The 20,210-nt window shown below is 42.4% G+C and overlaps 8 protein-coding genes across 8 annotated transcripts; 3 read left to right on the top strand and 5 right to left on the bottom strand.

The window, feature by feature from the left end:
• Positions 1-333: 333 nt before the first annotated feature.
• On the bottom strand, positions 334-1,113 carry GCG54_00001141 (Peroxisomal trans-2-enoyl-CoA reductase; the record flags this gene model as incomplete). The annotated part of the gene is made up of 1 exon (XM_045401265.1): positions 334-1,113. One exon carries the CDS (start codon positions 1,111-1,113, stop codon positions 334-336), a length of 780 nt encoding a protein of 259 aa, XP_045258198.1.
• A 1,030-nt stretch (positions 1,114-2,143) lies between these two features.
• GCG54_00001140 (uncharacterized protein) lies at positions 2,144-2,422 on the bottom strand (the record flags this gene model as incomplete). The annotated part of the gene is made up of 1 exon (XM_045401264.1): positions 2,144-2,422. The coding sequence occupies one exon, from the start codon at positions 2,420-2,422 to the stop codon at positions 2,144-2,146; it is 279 nt and encodes a 92-aa protein (XP_045258197.1).
• A 1,742-nt stretch (positions 2,423-4,164) lies between these two features.
• On the top strand, positions 4,165-5,394 carry GCG54_00001139 (uncharacterized protein; the record flags this gene model as incomplete). Its single annotated transcript, XM_045401263.1, has 1 exon — positions 4,165-5,394. The coding sequence occupies one exon, from the start codon at positions 4,165-4,167 to the stop codon at positions 5,392-5,394; it is 1,230 nt and encodes a 409-aa protein (XP_045258196.1).
• A 48-nt stretch (positions 5,395-5,442) lies between these two features.
• GCG54_00001138 (uncharacterized protein) lies at positions 5,443-6,529 on the bottom strand (the record flags this gene model as incomplete). Its single annotated transcript, XM_045401262.1, has 5 exons — positions 5,443-5,772; positions 5,828-6,026; positions 6,080-6,126; positions 6,181-6,246; positions 6,296-6,529. 5 exons carry the CDS (start codon positions 6,527-6,529, stop codon positions 5,443-5,445), a joined length of 876 nt encoding a protein of 291 aa, XP_045258195.1.
• Positions 6,530-7,933: 1,404 nt separating this feature from the next.
• Positions 7,934-8,434, bottom strand: GCG54_00001137 (uncharacterized protein; the record flags this gene model as incomplete). Its single annotated transcript, XM_045401261.1, has 1 exon — positions 7,934-8,434. One exon carries the CDS (start codon positions 8,432-8,434, stop codon positions 7,934-7,936), a length of 501 nt encoding a protein of 166 aa, XP_045258194.1.
• A 641-nt stretch (positions 8,435-9,075) lies between these two features.
• GCG54_00001136 (aminobenzene-phosphate synthase) lies at positions 9,076-10,166 on the top strand (the record flags this gene model as incomplete). Its single annotated transcript, XM_045401260.1, has 2 exons — positions 9,076-9,814; positions 9,877-10,166. The coding sequence occupies 2 exons, from the start codon at positions 9,076-9,078 to the stop codon at positions 10,164-10,166; spliced, it is 1,029 nt and encodes a 342-aa protein (XP_045258193.1).
• Positions 10,167-10,434: 268 nt separating this feature from the next.
• Positions 10,435-11,316, bottom strand: GCG54_00001135 (uncharacterized protein; the record flags this gene model as incomplete). Its single annotated transcript, XM_045401259.1, has 1 exon — positions 10,435-11,316. The coding sequence occupies one exon, from the start codon at positions 11,314-11,316 to the stop codon at positions 10,435-10,437; it is 882 nt and encodes a 293-aa protein (XP_045258192.1).
• Positions 11,317-12,852: 1,536 nt separating this feature from the next.
• GCG54_00001134 (Dehydrogenase orsE) lies at positions 12,853-13,878 on the top strand (the record flags this gene model as incomplete). The annotated part of the gene is made up of 1 exon (XM_045401258.1): positions 12,853-13,878. The coding sequence occupies one exon, from the start codon at positions 12,853-12,855 to the stop codon at positions 13,876-13,878; it is 1,026 nt and encodes a 341-aa protein (XP_045258191.1).
• Between the last annotated feature and the right edge of the window lie 6,332 nt (positions 13,879-20,210).

Below are 20,210 nucleotides of genomic sequence, written 5' to 3'. Positions count from 1 at the left end.
ACTGTCAATCAGACCGAAATTCTTATGAAGTTAAGCGGCTTTGAGAACAGTTTGACTGTGCAAAGTCTGCATTTGGGAAATTGCTACAGCTGTTCACCACGGATATCCTCCAAATCAATCCTGAAGTCTTTGCTTCCTGTGTTTCATCGCATTGGTTATGGGCAAACCATTATTATTCAGATGATTTCAAGATTACATAGCCCGTCTGCGATTAAATCTCGGACGGGTTGTTTGTCCCGCTGCTAGATTCAAGACTCCTTATTATCAATTTCCTCATCTTCCACAGTAACAATAGCTTCGCGCAAGTTACCATTTGCGCCGGTTGCGTCTGAACTAGGCAGCAAGACCGCCGTCGACCATTAAGATCTGGCCGGTGATAAAGGATGCCTTCGATGAGGCCAGGAAAGCCACTGCCTCGGCGATTTCGGCAGCCTCTCCCCAGCGCTTAAGCGGTGTCACCGCAGTGGCGCCCTCCAGCAGCGCTCGCGTCGGCGTCTCCATCATCGGCAGCACCATACCGGCGTTGATAACGCCGGGTCCCACGGCATTGGCCCGGATGCCGTGATCAGCTTCCTCGGTCGCGAGCTGGCGCACCATCATGGCCACTGCCGCCTTGGGCGTGGCCGAGAGCGCATCGCACGGCACGGTGCGATTCACCGCGCTGGTGATCAGGGCGACGAACGAGCCACCCTTTCCCTCTCGCAAGACTGGTACGCCAGCCTTCGCGATGTTGTAGAAGCCGTAGACGTCGGTCTCGATGACGCCGCGGAAGGACTCCTCCTTGAACTCCGCCAGCGGGCCCGTATCGAAGACTAGGCCGCCGGCGGACACTACCGTGTGCACGCGCTTGTATGTGTCCACAGCATGCTTGAAAACAGCCTCGACCGCCTTGAGGTCGGTAACGTCGCAGGCTATCGCGCTCGCCTGGCGCCCAAGCTTGCGTAGCTCCTCTACCAGGGACTCGGCTTCGGCGCGGCGCGACCGGTAGGTGACGACAACGTTGGAACCGCGCTCTGCAATCAGGCCAGCGCTCGCGCGGCCGAGGCCGCCCGAGCCGCCGAAGACGACGGCACAGCCTTCGCCAAATTCAGGTTGGGTGACGCCAAAAGTCATTTTATTTTCTCCTCGATAGTTTTTCGGCGTTAGGTGGTTACGTAGATTGAGCGGTTGTTGAGTGGTGTGGATGGAGCCTTGAGGAACAGAATGCTCTCCATTTCATTCAGTATAAATACTTGAACAATTGAAGACGTGTGTCCAGACCTACACAACTCCGTATGACTGACTCGTGCCCCATTGATGCCATTGAAGGTATCGTTGGAACTCATGGATACCAGAATCCGCACCACCCCTGCTTTTTCCTCCGATTCGTACAAGAAAGGGACTTTCGTCGAGTATTGAGGGTCAAATGAGAGTCTGACGAGGATAAATCTGGCGATTGACAGGGCTCTTACCAATCGGCCCCCCTTGTTGCGCGGACTCTAGCATTCGTAAGTTTCTACAATAGCTTGTTTTCAATCATTTAGCAACACGTGTACTACGTTACCCCATCAAGTCCCTGGAATGCGCACCGCATTTGCGGGACTGGAAATATCACGGCCGAGCTCGCTTGATGCGGGAGTCCTACCCGGTGGATGCGGGGCGCCAATTGGATAGATGATTCAACCTCACATTCAGCATTCGATTGCTCCATCGTTGAACGAAACGCGTGGGCTGGCTAGAGCTCAGCTAGCCGTACCTAAACTGACAGTCTTCCTCTTAGCCGGAAGATACAACAGGGGCTGCTAAGACTGCGCGCGTAAACAAGAAGAACAGGGAAAAGAACGCAAATACTAATGTGATCAAACTTTGGTCTGTACATACCTAGTCTAAGTCAGATATCTTTCTAAGCTATCTACGGAAGCGATCCTTTCAACCTTAATACCTTAGGGATCGTGAACGTTGACTATAGACACTTGATTACCCACGTGCCCATCCTCATGACTTAATAGGCAGACTGTGACACGAACGACACATTGGCGAGAAATGGTTCTAAAACAAGCTTGGCGGCGAAGTTATGTGTTTAGCGTTGAGATCTTCGTAAGTTTCGGGCGCCCGTAACACTTCGGATACACAACCTTTCGCTATCCCATATGGTTCAAAATGCCTATGGGGTACAGGGGCCAGCGCTGCGGAAAGTGGCTCCGTTCACCAAATTGCCACGATCCAGCCCGACACCACAATTGCTGTCAACGTGTACCTGGTAGTTCACAGCTCCATGAGGGGCCGTAGCGTCTCTCATGGCTCGAGTACTGTCGCAAGGGATGCAGACGCTGTCGACAACTTCTTGATTGATGTTCAAGAGTTCGATCTGACATGCCGTCTGCTGAGCGATTGTTACGCCGGCAAAGCAGGTCGTTAGGATGACAAGCAATGTGGCTCTCATTCTGGAATATACGGAGAATGTGTTTAGTTGAGGATAATAAATGTGTTGTGTGAGTCAGCGGATGGGATACCAGGATTAGTGAGAACAACGAGGAGAAAACCGTCTTCAATATATAGCAATTCTGTAGCGGCTCAGGTGCGTCGGATGAGGTCCACAGTCTCTACACCATGCCTCGGTGGTAATTAGAAACTGCCCCGATATCAGGAGACTTGGCCAAATAACCTACCGGGGATGGATACGAACCTCCCCGTTTCTGAGGTGCGTGGAACAAGAATGCTTGAAACACTTGTGGTTTAGATTATGTTTATGAAGCAAACTTACTTCAGAGTTAATGACTATCATCTCCATAGCTAAGATAACCCGGGACTTCGCGAACCCAGTCAACGAATCCAGTTGATACTCCCCATCAACCTCCATATAACGCCCAGAAAGGAAGAGGCTCATCGTCGTAACTAGAAGGTTATTTCTTTTCCAGGGCCTGTTCTCTCTTCGTCCTGTGAGCCTTCGAAGAGGTCTAGGCTGTATTGATGTTGTCTCGGAAGAGTTTATAGGAAGCTCGAGTCAAGCAAGGTTTAGAGTGAGTTGCTAAACCGGGGCAAATAGTAGTTGCACTTGATACGGCCATTTAAGCTATGACTTTTAGGCCTTGACCGGCTATATCGCAAGTTCAAAGCACGTTCAGTCAGGTTGTCCCGGGAAAATGTGCCATATCAGGTAAATTATCCGGCGTTAATATGCTTCAAAATCTAAAGTTGACGAAGCCGACGACGGCTGGATATCTCCTCGTGGTAAAATTGCCATTTTCGGCTCATTTTCGGGTTGATCCAGCAGTCCCGCGGAATACAAAAGCAACTTTCAATCAAATCCATGCTGGCTTCTAGAGCTAATTGGGTTTCACAACGATAATGGTCACCGCCTGTATGATGCCACCGAACACGGCGCTAGTTCAGCCGTCAGGGAGTGAAGCAGAGGCATTCTTAGATACTTCATGCGTCACACGGACTTCTTAGGCTTAATTCAGAAGTCGCGACCGTGTTGATAAGCAGCCGATGGCCAAGAAGCTGTAGCGCCAGTCGGAAATTGGGAGCAAAGAAGAGTTTGGTGTATGTCTTGGCGATCACTCTCGAGAGGGAGGAAAGCGAGTCCAGTGCATTTGCTCGTTTCAGACATTGTGGAGCCTGACTGGCTGAATCGATGGATGACAAGGAACCAAGGTGTGAGGTTGGCTGCGCCGCATTCCCAACCCTCAGACCAGACGATGCGGACAAGGCAAGAAAGGGAGAGTGATTGTTAGAGTCTCTCAATGATAGCGAATAGAATCTTCGTGATCTGAGTAGTGCCTAACCACAAGTAGGAGTTTGCGATACCAACATGCGTTGTTGGTGGGGAGACGGTGCATGATGCGCGATGATTCATCGCGCGCCAAGCCAGATGCGGAAGGAGATCTCACGGGAACCTCTCGGTTGGCCAAGGTGCTGGTCGCGCGCTGGCTGCACAACTTGCATCTTTCGCCTACAAATACACATAAGAGCCCTGTATGCCTTCGAATTAAAATTAAACCACCTTGCTTTACATTCTCTCAACAGGTCACAAACACGGCCCGTACTTTGGCTCTGCTGATTCTCGGTTCTCCTGTGCCATCTCTATATGTGCCAGACAACTCACGCTAGCACCGATTATATCGCCGTCAAAGTATCGAGTAATATACCTACTCTCGGGAATACTTCAAATTGTGCGACATAATGACTGTCAACAATGGTACCAATCAAACTTGCGATCCGCCATATCCCATCCCCAAGGGCCTTCGCATAATCCCACTGGACCAGCTCGATCTTCGGTCAGACGCTGAAGTGGACGCGACCATCAAGTCAGCCCCGCCAGTCACATCCACAAAAAATCTCTGGTTCTTTTGGAACTCAGGCTACGACAATTTACACCCATACGCCAAGCGTACTGTCCGCACCTGGCACCGTCGGTTCTCCAGGCAGGGTTGGACAATACGAGTTATGGACCTAGAGCCTAAGTCATCTGGATATATTGGGAACTGGATCGACATAAGAAATCCAAAGAACGTGCCCATGGCCTTCGTCAATGGTGTCCTGGACGGGGAGTTTGCCACCCAACACTACTCCGATCTCGTTCGCTTCCCCCTACTGCTCAAGTATGGCGGAATCTACACGGACGTAGGGTTTATGCAGATTGGCGACCTCGATAGGTTATGGGAAGAAACTATCGCCAACCCACACAGTCCGTTTGAAGTATTGTCTTACAATGCCGGTGGTCCCCGAGACTACAGTCTCCTAAACTACTTCATGGGAAGTCTTCCCGGAAACAAGTTCTGGCAAGCATGTCATCATCTTCTCTTGAGACTGTGGGAGGAAAAAACGAATACGGAGGGTCTGCACAGCCATCGACTTCTCGAAGGGCTGCCCTTGATGGGAGAATCGTTCAGCAAATCGGGAGACACGAGTTTGAGCGAAAGATTGACAGACTACATCATCCAAGGACAAGCGATTACGATGGTTATGAGTACAGTCGACGAAGAGAGAGGTTGGAACGGCCCTGCATATGTCACAGAGAAGATATTTGCGCCGGATTACATGGTTGGGAGTCAGTTAATCAACGAGTATACGAACTGGAACGGAGTCCAGGCTTTCAATCTCATGAGCCTAAAGGTGGCGCGGCTTGGAGAGCCAGAGTCGGACGATCAAAAACTGGCACGGGAAATCGTGGAAGATTGTCTTACGAGAAGCTTTGGATTTAAACTAGCACACGGCTTGATTGTTCAAGTACTCGGTCCTACGTTGGGAAGCTTATGGAGGAAAAATGAAGGCAGCGATGTGGTGGAAGGAACGTACGCCCACTGGTTGAGGTATGGCATGGAGAGATGGTGCCCAGACCATTTGCCACAAAGGGAAGATTACGAGTTACTGGAACCTGTAAAAGTTGGTTCTTTGTTAAGAGAGGAATAGGCTATTCTCATATCTAGATAATCGCAATGCTCGCACTTACGATCAATATCACGGATGAGAATATGGGGGCTGATGGATGTTCTTCCCATCAAACTTGACAGACATCCGGTGAAGGAGTTCAAGGTCGATGTCTTCTAGAACTCGAGCATTAACTGGCGTCCCCCCCTTGGACTTTTCATGCCAAAACTTTGCATTGTCAGGCAAGTCATCATGCTCTTCCTTCGACAGGATGTTGTGGTTGTTTGTGAGGAACACTCCGCAAGTGTTGCAAAATGATTTCCAGAGAATGTTGTGGCTGAACTTGTATCGACCAATGTCCTTTTCGTCTCCTATCAAGTCGACGTTTTCGTCATTAGGGTATACCCAGACATACCCGTTCTTCGATCGAGTTAGCAAGCTACCAAAACAAGTTCATTTGCGATGTGAAACTTACCATCTCGCAAACTCTGCAGTTGCATTCTAACACGAGTCCTTTGTAGGTTCTATCCAGAGGGATGCTACGCAGGCGAAGTGTCAAGGCTCCGCAGTGGCAGCCTCCTGTATAAACATTTGGGCTGTCCAGAGGAGGAGAAGTTTCGGCAGTTTTCAAGATAGAGCGTTGTTGAGAAGAGCTGTGCCCAACATAATCAACCCTATCAAAAGTTATTCTAAGAGATCTTTTCATTTCAGGGGACTCTTTTCGTACTCTTCCAGCTTCAAATTCTTGACATCAAGGGCTTGGAATGTCCGCGCCTATACAGTCAGATGTCGGAGGTCACTTAGTAATTATAAGGTACCACTACTTACATTAAAGGCTATCTGTGTATCAGACGAACTGGTCGCCATCACAGAAGTAGCGCAAATACCGCAGAACTGTGAGGTGAGATTGTGTTTGCCGCGGGGGATCATCGCAAACTCTTACCTTATAAATGGTATCTTCAGCACCGATGGTGTAGCTCGTCAGAGAGCTCTCGTCCCCTTTGACAAAGGTGACCTCACTCCGGCTGGCAGACAACCATATGTTTGCTTTTTTGACACATAAGTCACAACCGCACTGTGTGGCTTTCCTGGGTTCTGGAAAGTAGACGACGTACACAACCGCAGTACAGTGGCAGTTGCCACGCAATTTTTGCGTGGGTTCGTGGGGTTCGGTCATGCTGTAAATGAAGATAAGATGGAGATAGGTAGCTGAAGAGCTTCCACAGAAGATGTGGTACAACTTTTAAACCAGGCCCATCGGGCTTCATAATGATATCGGACCCGGAATGGAGTTGCTCTTCCGTAGGCTTTGAAGATATTTGTTGAGCTGCGGATCCTACGGCCCGCCCACCAAATATGCTGCTCGGTTTCGGTTTCTTTAGTGTTTGTATGCCAGCTGGATTACCACGCGCCGTCGTTGGCTCGTGCATTCTAATACTGCATGGATGGTATTGTTGGGCCATACCATGCGTGTATGGAAACGAGAGTCCCTCAACTTTCCGGCAACAGCCATGAATCCCATGCTGAGAAGTTGTGACACCGAACTTCATATAATGAGATTATGCTGCTATTGACAGTTACGTTCTGCACAGCACAAGTTTTGAGGCAGAAGCACTAGTATCATCCTCTAGTAAAAGTCCGTTCTTTCTTGCAGCCACTTAGATTGTTCAGTAACAACGACCAGGTGCACGCTCAGCTTACCGTTTAAAGTAACAAGCTACTAGAGCGGCATGACGGGATTGTTCTACTCCGCTACAGCGGTGAAGATTGCACAACGCTGATTTCCCGCGCGCTTATGACTCGTAAAAGCCGGTGCCATGGTCAATGGGCCAAGAACGTTGACTAATTTTATTGAACTGCCAGCAAGACCAATCAGGCATTATGATAGCTTAAGCCGTTATTACGCCCAGCTATTATACATATATCCCCGGCATACCATCGTACTCTCTTGCTTCGTTGCGTCCTAGAGCATACCAGGTAAGTATGATATGGGCTTACAAGGGCATGCATTGGTTCGACAATAATCTATAATGTGCAGTATTCCGTAATGAGAGGGTTTGAAGCCAGGAAACTCGAAATGTCAGACTGGAGCACGCAGTAAGGGCTTCGTACACATGAGGAGATGGAATGCTGAGGAGCCCAGGTTTCACAATATTTGGCTAACCGGCCGATTCTGACTAAGTTGGGTCCTTCTTGACCCTTCGCTTTGCCCGAGCAGCCGCACGATGGGATGATATGTACGCCTTTCCTGTGTTGTGGATACTTGCTCTCATAGGTACTCTCTAAATCATGATCTATTGTGTTCTGAGATCAGTGTTTGACCGATGCTTGATATCTGGTCTGTTCCACACAATAACGACTCGCTCTGAAGAGAAAACGGAAGTTGAGAATGAGACGATAAGTGTGTAGTGTAACTAGTCTGGAGGAGACGAACAAAAGTTGGGAATGCCAGACGCTGCATCGAGGGGATTGGGAATGACACTGTGAGCCCCGAGTCCGCTCCATATTCCTGCCCAGCGTCCGCCTTCTCCGACTCTCTCGTACTTGGCTGGATTTCGAGCTCTCAACGAGGAGGCGAATGTTAGATCAATGCAACAGCTGCAGCAAGACCAGCAACCGCGACACCCCACATAGGCTTCATCAGGCTTGCAGAGCTTCCGATCAAATCGTATCCTTCCACCGCGTACTTCTCGCTTGGTTCAAGAGTGGAAGCAGATGTTGAATTGGGCGCATGTCGCTTGATCAAGAAGTAGAACACCTTGTCAGAAGAGAGCGTGTTCTGGTTCTTCGTAAATGATTCCACTTCCGAGGCCGGATTCCAGTTGTAGCCATATGTCCCGTCGCCCGTAGTCGTGAAATTCTCTTCGATGGCAAATCCAAAATTCCCTCCGCCATTTGAAAATTGGCCGTACCACCAGAGATCGACTTCCGTCCATTCAGCGTTCCCCTCGTTATTGAGCGTCCATTCGATGGTGATTGGTGCGGAGAGGTTGAGCTTGCGGTCGGTATCGGGCGCTATGAATTCCAGGGCGTCGATGAGTCGCGCTACCCCGATGAGCGCTGCAAGTGTGGGCTTATGCATAGTTGCTGTGGCCGAAAAGTGAGTGTCGGCTTTGCTTGATTCGGTTGGTTGGCGATGCGCGTTCAGTGGCGTTGTGTGCCACGGAACGATGAGGAAAACAGCTCTCGACCGCAGCACCTGGAGACCTGTTGGGGTAATAAATACTTCGATTGCCTCAAGCTGATTTGGTCGACAGACCGTGGCATACCGGGGGTTTGCAGGGGCTTGTGTTGGGCCAAGCAAGTTGAGCGCGTGACCGCTCACAGCAGCAATACATGGGTCAAGGGCGGTTTCCCTCATGTTTGCTGCTGTTGGTTCTAATGTTTGGATAATCGCCCACTGCGACAATCACGCCAAGCTTCGGGTCGTGACTAAGAGGCGCAGCAGTAGCGAGATGACTAACCGTGTGTGGACAGGTGCTGTAGGTCATCTCAGTGCCCAATTTGGAGTAGATGTTCGTCCGGAATGCTAGTTGATCAACCTTACATCAACCGCATATTGAAGAGACGGGAGAACTTAAGTGCGTCTCATCCATCGCTTGTGTCAGCACTAGAAGTATAGGACAGTTGTCTGCAGACCGACTTGGTGGTAATCCGTCATCTTGGTTCTTGCCTTCCTTCTTTCAAGTCTGAGCGCCATCGCCTCACCTCGTACCAGCAAATATGGCGGACCTAGTTGAGCTTGACAGTCTCGAAATATTGGCGATCATCGACAATGAACTCGACCCGATCTCACCTTGTCCCAATCCCCTAGTCGAGCAGACCGGCGGCATCAGAGATCTTACCATGCGTGCCATCCGAGAGTCTCCCGAGGAAGGGGGTCCAGTCCCAGAGCTGCGAATGAGCAACATCTGCTGCAGTGCTCACGGGCTTTCGCTGATGATAACGGGAATCAAAGACGGGGAAAAGCGCACGATTCTCTTCGACACGGGGCCGGAGGAAGATGTATGGGAGCGTAACGCCAAACGCCTCCGAGCCGACGCTGGTCAAATCGAACTGATCACGCTGAGCCATTGGCATAGGGATCACTCCGGCGGTATGCTCAAAGTCCTTGATATGGCATCGGAGGCTCGCCAGCAGAACGGTGATCTCTTACCAGTCACTGTTGACCTTCATCCTGGTCGCCCAGACTATCGCGGGGCGCAGGTTCCCGGGATGCCTGTCATTTCTCTGGAAGCCGACCCGACTTTTGAGGAAGTTGAGGCACACGGGGGCACTGTGACGAAGAATGATCAATCCCACACGGTTATGGATAACACGTTCCTGATCTCCGGAGAAATTCCACGAGTATCAGGCTACGAGGCAGGCTTTAGGTTTGGCATGAGGTTTGACAAAACCAAGGGCGAGTGGGAACAGGACGAGAAAATGCTTGATGAGAGAATTCTGATTTGCCGCCTGAAAAGTAAGTCTCGTCTCTATCTACGTGGACGAGTTAAGAAACGACATCGCTGACAATACTGTTAGACAAGGGAATCGTGATGTTCACAGGGTGCGGACACGCAGGTGTGGTAAATTCGGCGAAGCACGCCATAGATCTGGGTGACGGTGTGCCACTTTATGCAGTGATCGGCGGTTTTCACCTTGCCGACGCTCAAACCGACATCATCGAGCAGACTGCATCTGACCTGAAAGAATCTGGGGTCAAGGTGCTCCTTGCGGGGCACTGCACTGGCTGGAGAGCTAAGGCAGAGTTGAATAAGCAAATGCCGGGTACATACGCACCGTGTTTTGTGGGATCGAGGTTTGTGCTGTAGCTACGGCGGTCAAGAGACTGACCTGTGGGGGATAAATTCCTTTTTTAAGGTCTGCAGAAGAGTAATAGACTGGACACAAGTGAGCTGCACGCAGAATGCACGCAGAAATGTAATAATTTCCCTAGATAATGTCTCTAACTCCTTGCTTTTACCCTCCAGTCCGTGTCAAGACACGCTATTTCGATGACAGTTTCTGAGACCATTTCCCGTGACAAACCGTGATAATACAATATTCTTTTCATCTCAACATGCGCTGTGAAGTAACATGCTACAATCCAAATGGCAGATTGACCGGGAGTCCGTTAACGAAAGGCACATTCACAGGCAATCTGCCACCGCCGTTGTTCCGACCACCGAATGGAAACCCAGAGTCGCCGAAGTTGACAAGTGATGGCCCTGATCCACCAAAGCCTGTGCCTCCAAAAGGAGTTCCAATGTTGACATTGGTGCGCTCCCGATCACGGTCATCGGTACTCCATGTCCAAGAGCGGCCACCATCACCGCCTGTGTCAATGTTGATGTGCACACGCCGGTAGTTGCCGTCAGCATCCCGGCCATCTTGCCGATTTTGCTGATCTCCACGGTCTCGTCTTTCTGACCGACCAGATCTCTCATTTTGCTGGTTCTGACGAGTGGTGTTCGCACGTCGCGGTCCCTCCTCGGGGTTGGTGCGGGCCCGGTTCGGGCGTGGCCGTGCCGGCTCGGGATCAGGGCGCCGGGGCACCTCCTCGTCATACGAGTCATCGTCTTCTTGCTGGTACTGCCGTCTTGACTGCTGGTTCTGACGGGGTGGGTCTCTCGGCGTCTTCAAGTCACCGTACATGCCATAGATGCTGTCCTCCCAAGCTCGTCCAGCCTGTTCGCGTTTGGGTTGCTGGCGTGGAGGCGACAGACGCTGCGGCGATCGAGGCGGGATGGTGTAGTCATTGTTCTCCTGGCTGTACCTGCTTTCGTCTGTTCTGCCAGTGCTGTATCTGGAATTGTTTCTGTCGAAGTTGTTGCTGTATGAGCTCGTGTATGGCTGGCTTGACTGAGAGTTTGTGGGGGTTTGTCGGACCAGGGGACCGGAGTTGGGAAAGGGGGATTGCCCTGGACGGGGGTTGCTTGAGTTTCCTGGCCCACCGGGGCCAGACTTGTTGTTGTTATTCATTGCGAAAGTATATGAGATCTGAAAGTATAGCTGGTTGCAGAATGCGACTTAAAAATGGCTGGCAGAAGGAAAATAATGCGAAAACTCAATGGCGATCCAATGTCTTTTATCTTTGGTGATGGGTCAACCACGGACCTCTCGGATGGTGCCATAAGATACCCACATGAATGTCATGCGTTTCAAGCGCGTTTATGGAGTCGAAAGGAGTGCGAGGTTCCCCGGAGTGATGAGTTACGACCTTACGAGCTTGTTGCTGGAAGCGTTTCAAGTCGAGCCCCCAATGGCCTGGAACGTACCGACATCAGACCACAAGAATCCCGACGACGTGGAAGTATCCCCTTGGCCTGTATCGGCATCGCCTAATAACGCGAATCGTGTTCGAAGGACCCCAAAAATCTTTGGATGACCTTTCGGAGATTTCTCAAAGAGATCAACAAGGTGCCCTCCTTCGTCTGAGGGCGTCCGAAGTATCCTTGTCATCGTCAGCCCATCTCAGTATCACGACCCCTGCAAGCGTCGCAAGGAGCCGAACTACAGCGTACCCGCAAGACCGGTCAGTGCTTCAACTGTAGATCATGGGCTGTTAAAAAAGCAAGGTTTCGGCTCTTGTTGTGACTACAATCTGATAATCAGCAGATGTGTCTTGGTGACGATGCTTTGCCACGGTGTTGCAGTTGGGATAACTAGTGAGGAGGGTCCCCGATTGTCTCTGGCTAAGCGCTGGGCACATGCCTACATAATTGTTGCATAGGGGCCAGAACGAAAGTGCGTACGAAGATGACGATGTCTTTGAGACAATATAAGTCATCGCTGCAGGTGATCGAGATGGTATCTGATTGCGCGGGTCCAGTCTTTCCAAAATCGCCGAGGTCGCATTCATAAAGCTTCCACATTTCGTGAATAGCGGATAGACAAAGGTTCCAAATTGGACAACCAAACCATCAAGGGAAAGATGTCCAGGATTTCACATTACATTACCCTGAATTTCTATTTCGGAAAACGGCTGGAGTGGCAAACCAAGATCCGAGCGCCCGTCCCATCTCGTGGGCTTGGTATGTGGAGCACGGATTGATCAACTATCCACCGCTGGACCCCCCAAACGATTGAAAGCCTGCTTACTGCATGCGAGAAGCTTATTGACTGTAGTTCTTCCGAAGCGGACTTTTTTGCGGACACAGTCTTGCCCACGCGATGGAGAAATACATAGGGGCAGGGGGATCTCCGGATGTTCCGTTAAATCAAGACTTAAGCAGTCCGACGGCTTATAAATCACCGTTTGAAGCGGTAGCAGCGTGCGACTTGCGTCTTCGTCCGAGCTTGAATTCGAAATCATGTTGGTTGATGATTCGTCGAACTTTCTGGCGTAACTTTGGGTATGATGGCATAATCGAGCCTCTGAGCACGACATTAGAGTTGTCGGCCATCATAAAAAGGCATGAAGTGCGTGAACGATTGATCCGAGTAGCCATTCTTCAACTCACATCCCAACCCCAGATCAGCCACACCGCCAAGAGTTATCAACCATTACTATTCACCATGCCTCATTCCGCCGCTGTTATTCCCGCTGCCACGACACCGTTGGTGGTGCAAGATGTCGAGACCCCACAGCCAGGATCGCATGAGCTTCTAATCAAGAACGAATTCATTGCTCTCGTTCCCATCGACGCGAAACTTGCCAAACTGGGAGTTTTCCCCATCCCTTATCCTGCTATTCTGGGTACATCGTATGGAGGCATAGTCGCGGCAGTTGGTCCAAATGTCACCGACTTCAAGGTCGGAGATAAGGTCGCATCAGCCAAGACTGCTGGTGCTGAAGGCAACAAATTCGGCGCGTTCCAGAAGCAAGTCATCGCTCGGGATGTTACCACCAGCAAGCTGCCAGCTTCCGTCGATTTCAGTGGTCCGGTTGGTCTGATCGGAAATTTCAGCACTGTCATTGGCCTGTTTAATGAGCATCTTGGACTTCACAAGCCTGATGCGCATAGCAAAGCCCCCCCGAATGGCAAGAAGATACTAGTCTACGGCGGTACTTCAAGCTTCGGAAGTCTATCTGTGCAATATCTTGCACAAGCTGGTTACGATGTCGTTACTACTACGTCACCTCGACACAAATCGCTTGTGGCTAAGCTGGGGGCTGTGAAAGTCATCGACCATACGCAATCTTCCGATGCGGTCATCAAAGCCTTGAATGCAGAAGGGCCCTACGACTACGTTGTGGACTCCATCTCTCTTCCAGATACCATCAAGATCACCGGCGGGGTTCTTGGTGCTCAAGGCGGTGGTAAGATATATGCACTGCTACCGCCCTTCGGCCCGGACGATCTCCCGGCAGGTGTGACGCGTGAGTTTGGCTCGTGGAGTGCGCCTCTGGGAGAAGAGAAGCACGCAGGTCTTCTGAAATGGGCTTTCAACACGTACTTCCCCCAAGCAATTGCGGAAAACAAGCTCATCCCGCTTCCGACGCAGAAGATTGATGGTGGTCTCGGAGCACTTAACGAAGCCCTTGATATTCTGAATAAGGGGGTCAGTGGTTTGAAGGTGGTTGTAAACCCACAAGAGTAGCCAGTTGGAGAAATAGAAGACAACAGTCTGAAGAGAACTCATTCATTACAATTCACTGAAGTTCTGTGACCGGCATGATTGCCATCACACAGTGTGGGTCGGATCGCCCCATGAAATGGAGTAGCCTACCGGGTCTGGTACCCTATTCGCCAAACTAATTAAGCCCTCAACGTTCATCAAGACTCAATCCTCGCTCCTATTACACCAACACACCCACCGTCGTGATGCGATGGCGACGGCTGTTACTCGAGACTACCGTTGCGCGATATGCGGTGGGCCTTCTCGGAAGCCCTCAATGGCCTTGCTGTTAAAGCCAAAGATGAGGTGAGTGGAATCAATGCAGGGGACAAAGCCTACCGCGGGCTTGATCCTGCTTACTTCGAAGACTGCGACATTAGCTGGCTTGAGCCGGTTCAGTTCCTAGGTTTCAACCCCAATGCTCCATCAAATACTGAAAAGGCCTTCTTGACTGGTCGTGGCAGGCTAGAGGAGGGACTTATAATGGCCGAGAGAGGAAATGATGTCAACGCCCCTCACTCGGACACCGAATTGGGGGAATACAGACTCTATTATGACTCTACCCGGCTCGATGCCCTCTTCCCACTCCATTGCGTCAGCCATTCTGAGATGTGGAGGCATCTGGTTTTACAACATGACATCTAAGACGTTTTGTGAAGAATTCTTTTGTGAATACTTATATAACCAGGGATATATAAGAGGACCCCCCTACTCTAACTACCCCCTATATATCTAGTAAACCGCCCTATTAACTACTACTATGTTATAGTAATTATATATATATCCTTAAGTTCCTTTAATAGGGCACTATACTTTAATAATATAAGACACTTAATTTAATTAATATTATATAACTTATTTATCTTAAATTTCATTTTAATGTACTTAAAATATCTCTATATTTTAACTTAAAAATATATTATCTTATTAAGGTATACTAGTAGAAAGTAGTAATATATTTAATATACTATTAAGTGTTATAACTTATTATATATAAATAATAGTTAACTAACCTACTTAGGTAATAAGCAGCTAGGATAGGATATTTATACTATAGGATTATAGGAATAATAGAGACTTACTTAGAAAATAGAAGAACTATAGTTTAAGTTATATAATAATAAAATAAAAACTAAGTAAATAGTATAGATTACTAAGTACTTAATAAGAACTACTAAGTACTTATTAGTAATTACTAAGTACTTACTAATACTTAATAAGAAATTAGTAAGCTAAATAAAAGAACTACTTAAAACTTATATATAATATAACCTTAAGCCTAACTTATAGTTAAACTCCTATAACTTTTTAATAATTAACTTAGTATTTATCCTTATAAATACTCTTAACTTACCTTTACTATAAATTACTTATTAAGTTTAAAACTAATTACCTTAGCCTCTAAAAGACTTAATCTACTATAACTTATAACTTATAACTTAAACTATAACCTTAGTATATTATTATAATATATTAATCCCTAGCTTCTATTAGTAGACTTTACTATTAAATAGCTAACTATAATACTTTAATTACTCTTATTTAGTAAGTTAATTATTAATACTTACTAATAGTAAAATAATAAGTATATCTTTATATACCTCTACTAAGTTACTTACTCTAAAAACCTCCTCCTCTTTATAGTAACTAGTTTAAAACCTAATTAAAGAACTTAAAAAAGCCCTTATAGTAGTAAACTTTAATAATAAAGTAACCTTAAAAAAAGATATTTATAAATACCTTTAAACTAAAATTAAAAAAGGAGATAATAATATTATTAAAGTTTAAACTATATATAATAACACTACTATAGAACTTTAAAACTTTAAAAAAATAATATAATAACTAAGAAATAGCCCTTAATATATTATAAACTTAAAAAATAAAGTTATTTAACTTAGAGGACTAAATAGTAATACTAATATTAAAGAACTCTAAGAAGAAATCTATACTTTATATATAATTACTAATATTATTATAACCCCTACTAGAGGATAATAGAAACTTAAGTTTAATACTTTAATTACTTATAATAATACCCCTAAATAACTTAAGTTATTCTTAATCTAAATTAAAAATTACTAAAACTTCTACTATAAAGACTTTACTAACTAGACTAAAAAAGTTATTTATACTACTACTTATCTATAAAAATAAACCCTTAAGTAGTTTAAACTTATTTAAAAAGAGTTTTTTAAATATAAAACCTTAAATAAATACTTTACTAAAACTTATAATATCTATAGTAATTTTAAGAGATTTAAAAATACTTTCTACTCTCTCTTTTAAAACCTTAATAAGAAATAATAAATTAAGAAAAACCTTATATAGTTATAATAAATAAAGTTAACTAAAAAATATACTACTATATTTAGATAACTTAATATCTAACTTAACTTTACTAAAGAAATTAAGATCTTTATATTTTATTAAAAACTTAAAAATAAAATTAAAAATAAGATTATTAAGATTAACTATTCTAAAGATTTTCTTTAATATATTAACCTTACTATTAAAATTAATAATTAACTTTTTAAATACTATAAAGAAAAAAGTAAAAAATAATAAAAGTTAAACTTTAGATATAAATACTAATAGTAGTTTTACTAGAAGTTTAACCCTTAGTAGAATAATAATAAACCCTATAATAATTAGAATAATACCTATTAAAGTACTACCTATAAATAGTATAATAGACCTATAAATCTTAATATAATAACTAAACCTAATAATAAAAAGCCTTAGAACCTTAAGTATTATAACTATAATAAATAAGAATATATTACTAAAGACTATAAATAGTTTAAGAAGCTTCTTTAGAAACTAATAACTAAATAACTATAATAAGTTAATATTATTATAAAAACCCTATATATATCCTAATTTTAAACTAAATATTATAATAATAACTATTAAATCTATTTTAAAGATAAAGAAATATTANAGACTAAATATTATAATAATAACTATTAAATCTACCTTAAAAATAAAGAAATATTAGGATATTACTTAAAAGATAATAACCTTAAGTAGTTTAGATATAATATAACTACTTTAGATATATATCTAAAAACCTTAGTAATAATATATATTAGTAATAGTAAGATCTAAAAGAAAACTAGAAAATAACTAGATAAAATACTCTAAATATAATAACTTAAACTAATTCTTAGTTCTACCTTAAAAATAACTAATAACTAAAATTAAACTAACTATAAACTTCTAAACTAAACTACCTATATAATACCTAAAAAACTAAAAAGTAATAATAAATAGAAACTCTTATACTTCTAGATAGCTAAAGAAATATACCTAGAAAGGATCTAAAAAGAACTTTATAACCTACTTTAGGAAAAGTAACTTAATATTATACTTTTATATATAAAATAAAGAAAGTAAGTATATAGAAATCTTACTAAAATTAAATAAATTAATTAAGAACTTAAAAAATAGATAAGAGAAGAATTTAATAATAAGCTAAATTATTAATATAACCCCCTAAAAGAATAGTAACTATTTAATCTTATAAATAACTAAACTTTTAGAGAAAGAGAAAACTTCCCTTATAACTTAAATAAACCTTATAATATTATATACTAATATACTTAAATAGAGATTACTTATAAACTTACTCTTAGTATAAATAATATTAGTTCTAAAGAGGAATCTAAGAAGGATTAAGTTTATAGTTATAACACAGCCCCCCTGCAAAAAGACTACAGCAAAATTCACCCTATATACAGGCATAATTCTAGAAACACTATATAAGTACTTTAAACTATACCCTCTACTAATTAAGGAAAATAATATAGAAACCCTATACGTTCCTATTAGCAGGTAAACCCTCTAAATATTATAAAGTTAAACGCACACCCTAGCTAAATAGACTAATAGAATAGTAATAGCACTAGCTATATAGTATAAGGCTAGTAGCACTATATATAGTAAGGCTAATTATATTAAGGCTAAATAGGTTACTAAGGCTCTTATAGCTTAGTAACGCTACTATATAAGAGATAACTCCTTAACTAAAGAGGTTATTAGAAGAGGTTCTTATAGCTAGAAGTATAAAAACTCTACTATTACGTATAAGGCTTTATACCTATCCCTCTTCCTCTTCCTCTTCCTAACCTATAATAAATCCTTTATAATATCTATACTATATAAGGAATATAAGAACGCTAATCCCCTATAAAGTATACCTTTCTTTAAAGAGATAGCTAGGGCTATTACTATAAAGTATAATATCTATATACTAGATAAAACCCTTAAATTTAATATATACTCTACCTCTAATTAGAAGTACTTTATTATAGTAGTATTAGATATAGCTCTTAAGAATACCTCTAAAAGAGACCCTCTTTACGCTATAATTAAGGTAATAAATACCCCTTATAGCCTTAAGGTAGAGGCTATATATATCTCTAGCTATCCTAAGGAGTAGCCCTTCTTCATATAAACCCTCTATAATACTAAAGTAGATATAGCTTACGCCTAGGTATAAGCTTAGTAGGGATTAGTAAGTGCGCCTTATACTAAATAGAGAGAGTATTACTAATAATAGTATAGCTATAAAGGTGTTAGCTAGCCTGATTAAATAAGAAGACTGCTTAGAACACTTAAGTTAATAAAGTGTTAAACAGCTAATATATATAGCGCTGCTTATAAATAATAGTAATAACTTAATAATAGATAGTGAAGCAGTAATAAAAATAGTATTAGTAGCGTAAGTAATATATAAGAGAGAGGATAGGTCGATAGTTTAGTAGTTAGTAATTAAGTAATTAAGTAATCACAAACTATATTATTATTAAAGTGAAGTTAAAGATCGTGAGGTTATATATATATATAAGTATAGCTGTAGTTAGGAGAGGGACGTAGTTAGAGACTATAATTATATAACTGAAGGCTATATATATTATCAGGAGGCGTAGAGTTAGGAGGTCTGTCGCTCTAAGTAGGTAAAAATCACTATAAACAGCTAGAGGCTATCTAAGAAGGATAATACACTTAAGCAAATTATATATAAATAAATTAACTTATATAATAATAAATAGTTTATTAAACTTTATAGTATACTTAATATAAGACTAAGAATATATTATACTTTATAACTTAGAATTAAAGATTATCCCTACTTTAAGATTACTAACCCTAACTATTAATACCTCTTTTAGGTATAATATTTCTTTAACTATTATAAAATCTATATAGGAGATAAATATAACTACTATTTCTAACCTAAGTAATATAATAATAGTTCCTTATAAAATATCTATACTATATATACCCTTACTAAATAGAAACTTAGAAGGTTTAATAGTAATATTACTATATTTACCCCTAGTTAATAATTCTCTATAAAATACCTCTATAATAAATAGATAAAATAAGATAAATACTAATATAATAAATATTAGATCTACTATAAAGAAAAAGTATATACCTAGAGAATTATAAAAAATAGACTTTAACCTCCTTAAGTTAGATATTATAAAAATAGCTTTATAAAAATATAATAAGAAGGAAAATAAATTACCTACTTAAGATACTTAGAGTAGTTAAAAAACTAAACTTACCTATTAAAAAAGAATTATAATAGGTATATAGTAAAAGATCTACTTATTAGATATTATAAAGATATAAAGGGAACCTTAAAATTAAAATAACTATTAATTAATAAACTATACTTATTCTAATAAATAGTAAAATAGAAGTAAATTTTATTACTCCCTAAGCTATTAATAAGTTAGAAATATAATAAGGAGGGAAAAAATAACTATATTAGTTATATATAGTAGAAAGAGAAGAATTTAAATATAAAGGAGGTATTATCTATAATAAGACTATACTTCTTAAAATAAACTACTTAAATTAAAAAGAAAGAATCTAATTTAATATTACTAATTTAAGAATATATAATATAATACTAAGACTACTCTAGTTATAAGTAAATAACCTATAAATAGATTAAAGTAAAGGCTAACTCTATTAAGACTATAATAACTTAGTCTCTAAATAGCCTTATTAAAAATAGACTTTAAATAAGCTAGTACTATATAAAATAATAAGATAATATATCTACTACTTTAAAGTAAAAGAAGCTATATTATTATTATAGTTAGCTATCTAATAGTAGGGTCTGCTAATAGAAGTTAGGGATTAATATATTATAATAGTATATTGAGGTTATAGTCTAAGTTATAAGCTATAGTAGATTAGGTCTTTTAGAGACTAAGGTAATTAGTTTTAAGCTTAATAAGTGATTTATAGTAAAGGTAAACTAAGAGTATCTATAAGGATAAATACTAAGT

The sequence above is a fragment of the Colletotrichum gloeosporioides genome (genome assembly GCF_011800055.1).
Source record: "Colletotrichum gloeosporioides strain Lc1 chromosome Unknown consensus_88, whole genome shotgun sequence".
NCBI lineage: Eukaryota > Fungi > Ascomycota > Sordariomycetes > Glomerellales > Glomerellaceae > Colletotrichum > Colletotrichum gloeosporioides.
Note: the sequence above shows the minus strand (reverse complement) of the source record. Positions and strands in the feature narration are given on the sequence as shown.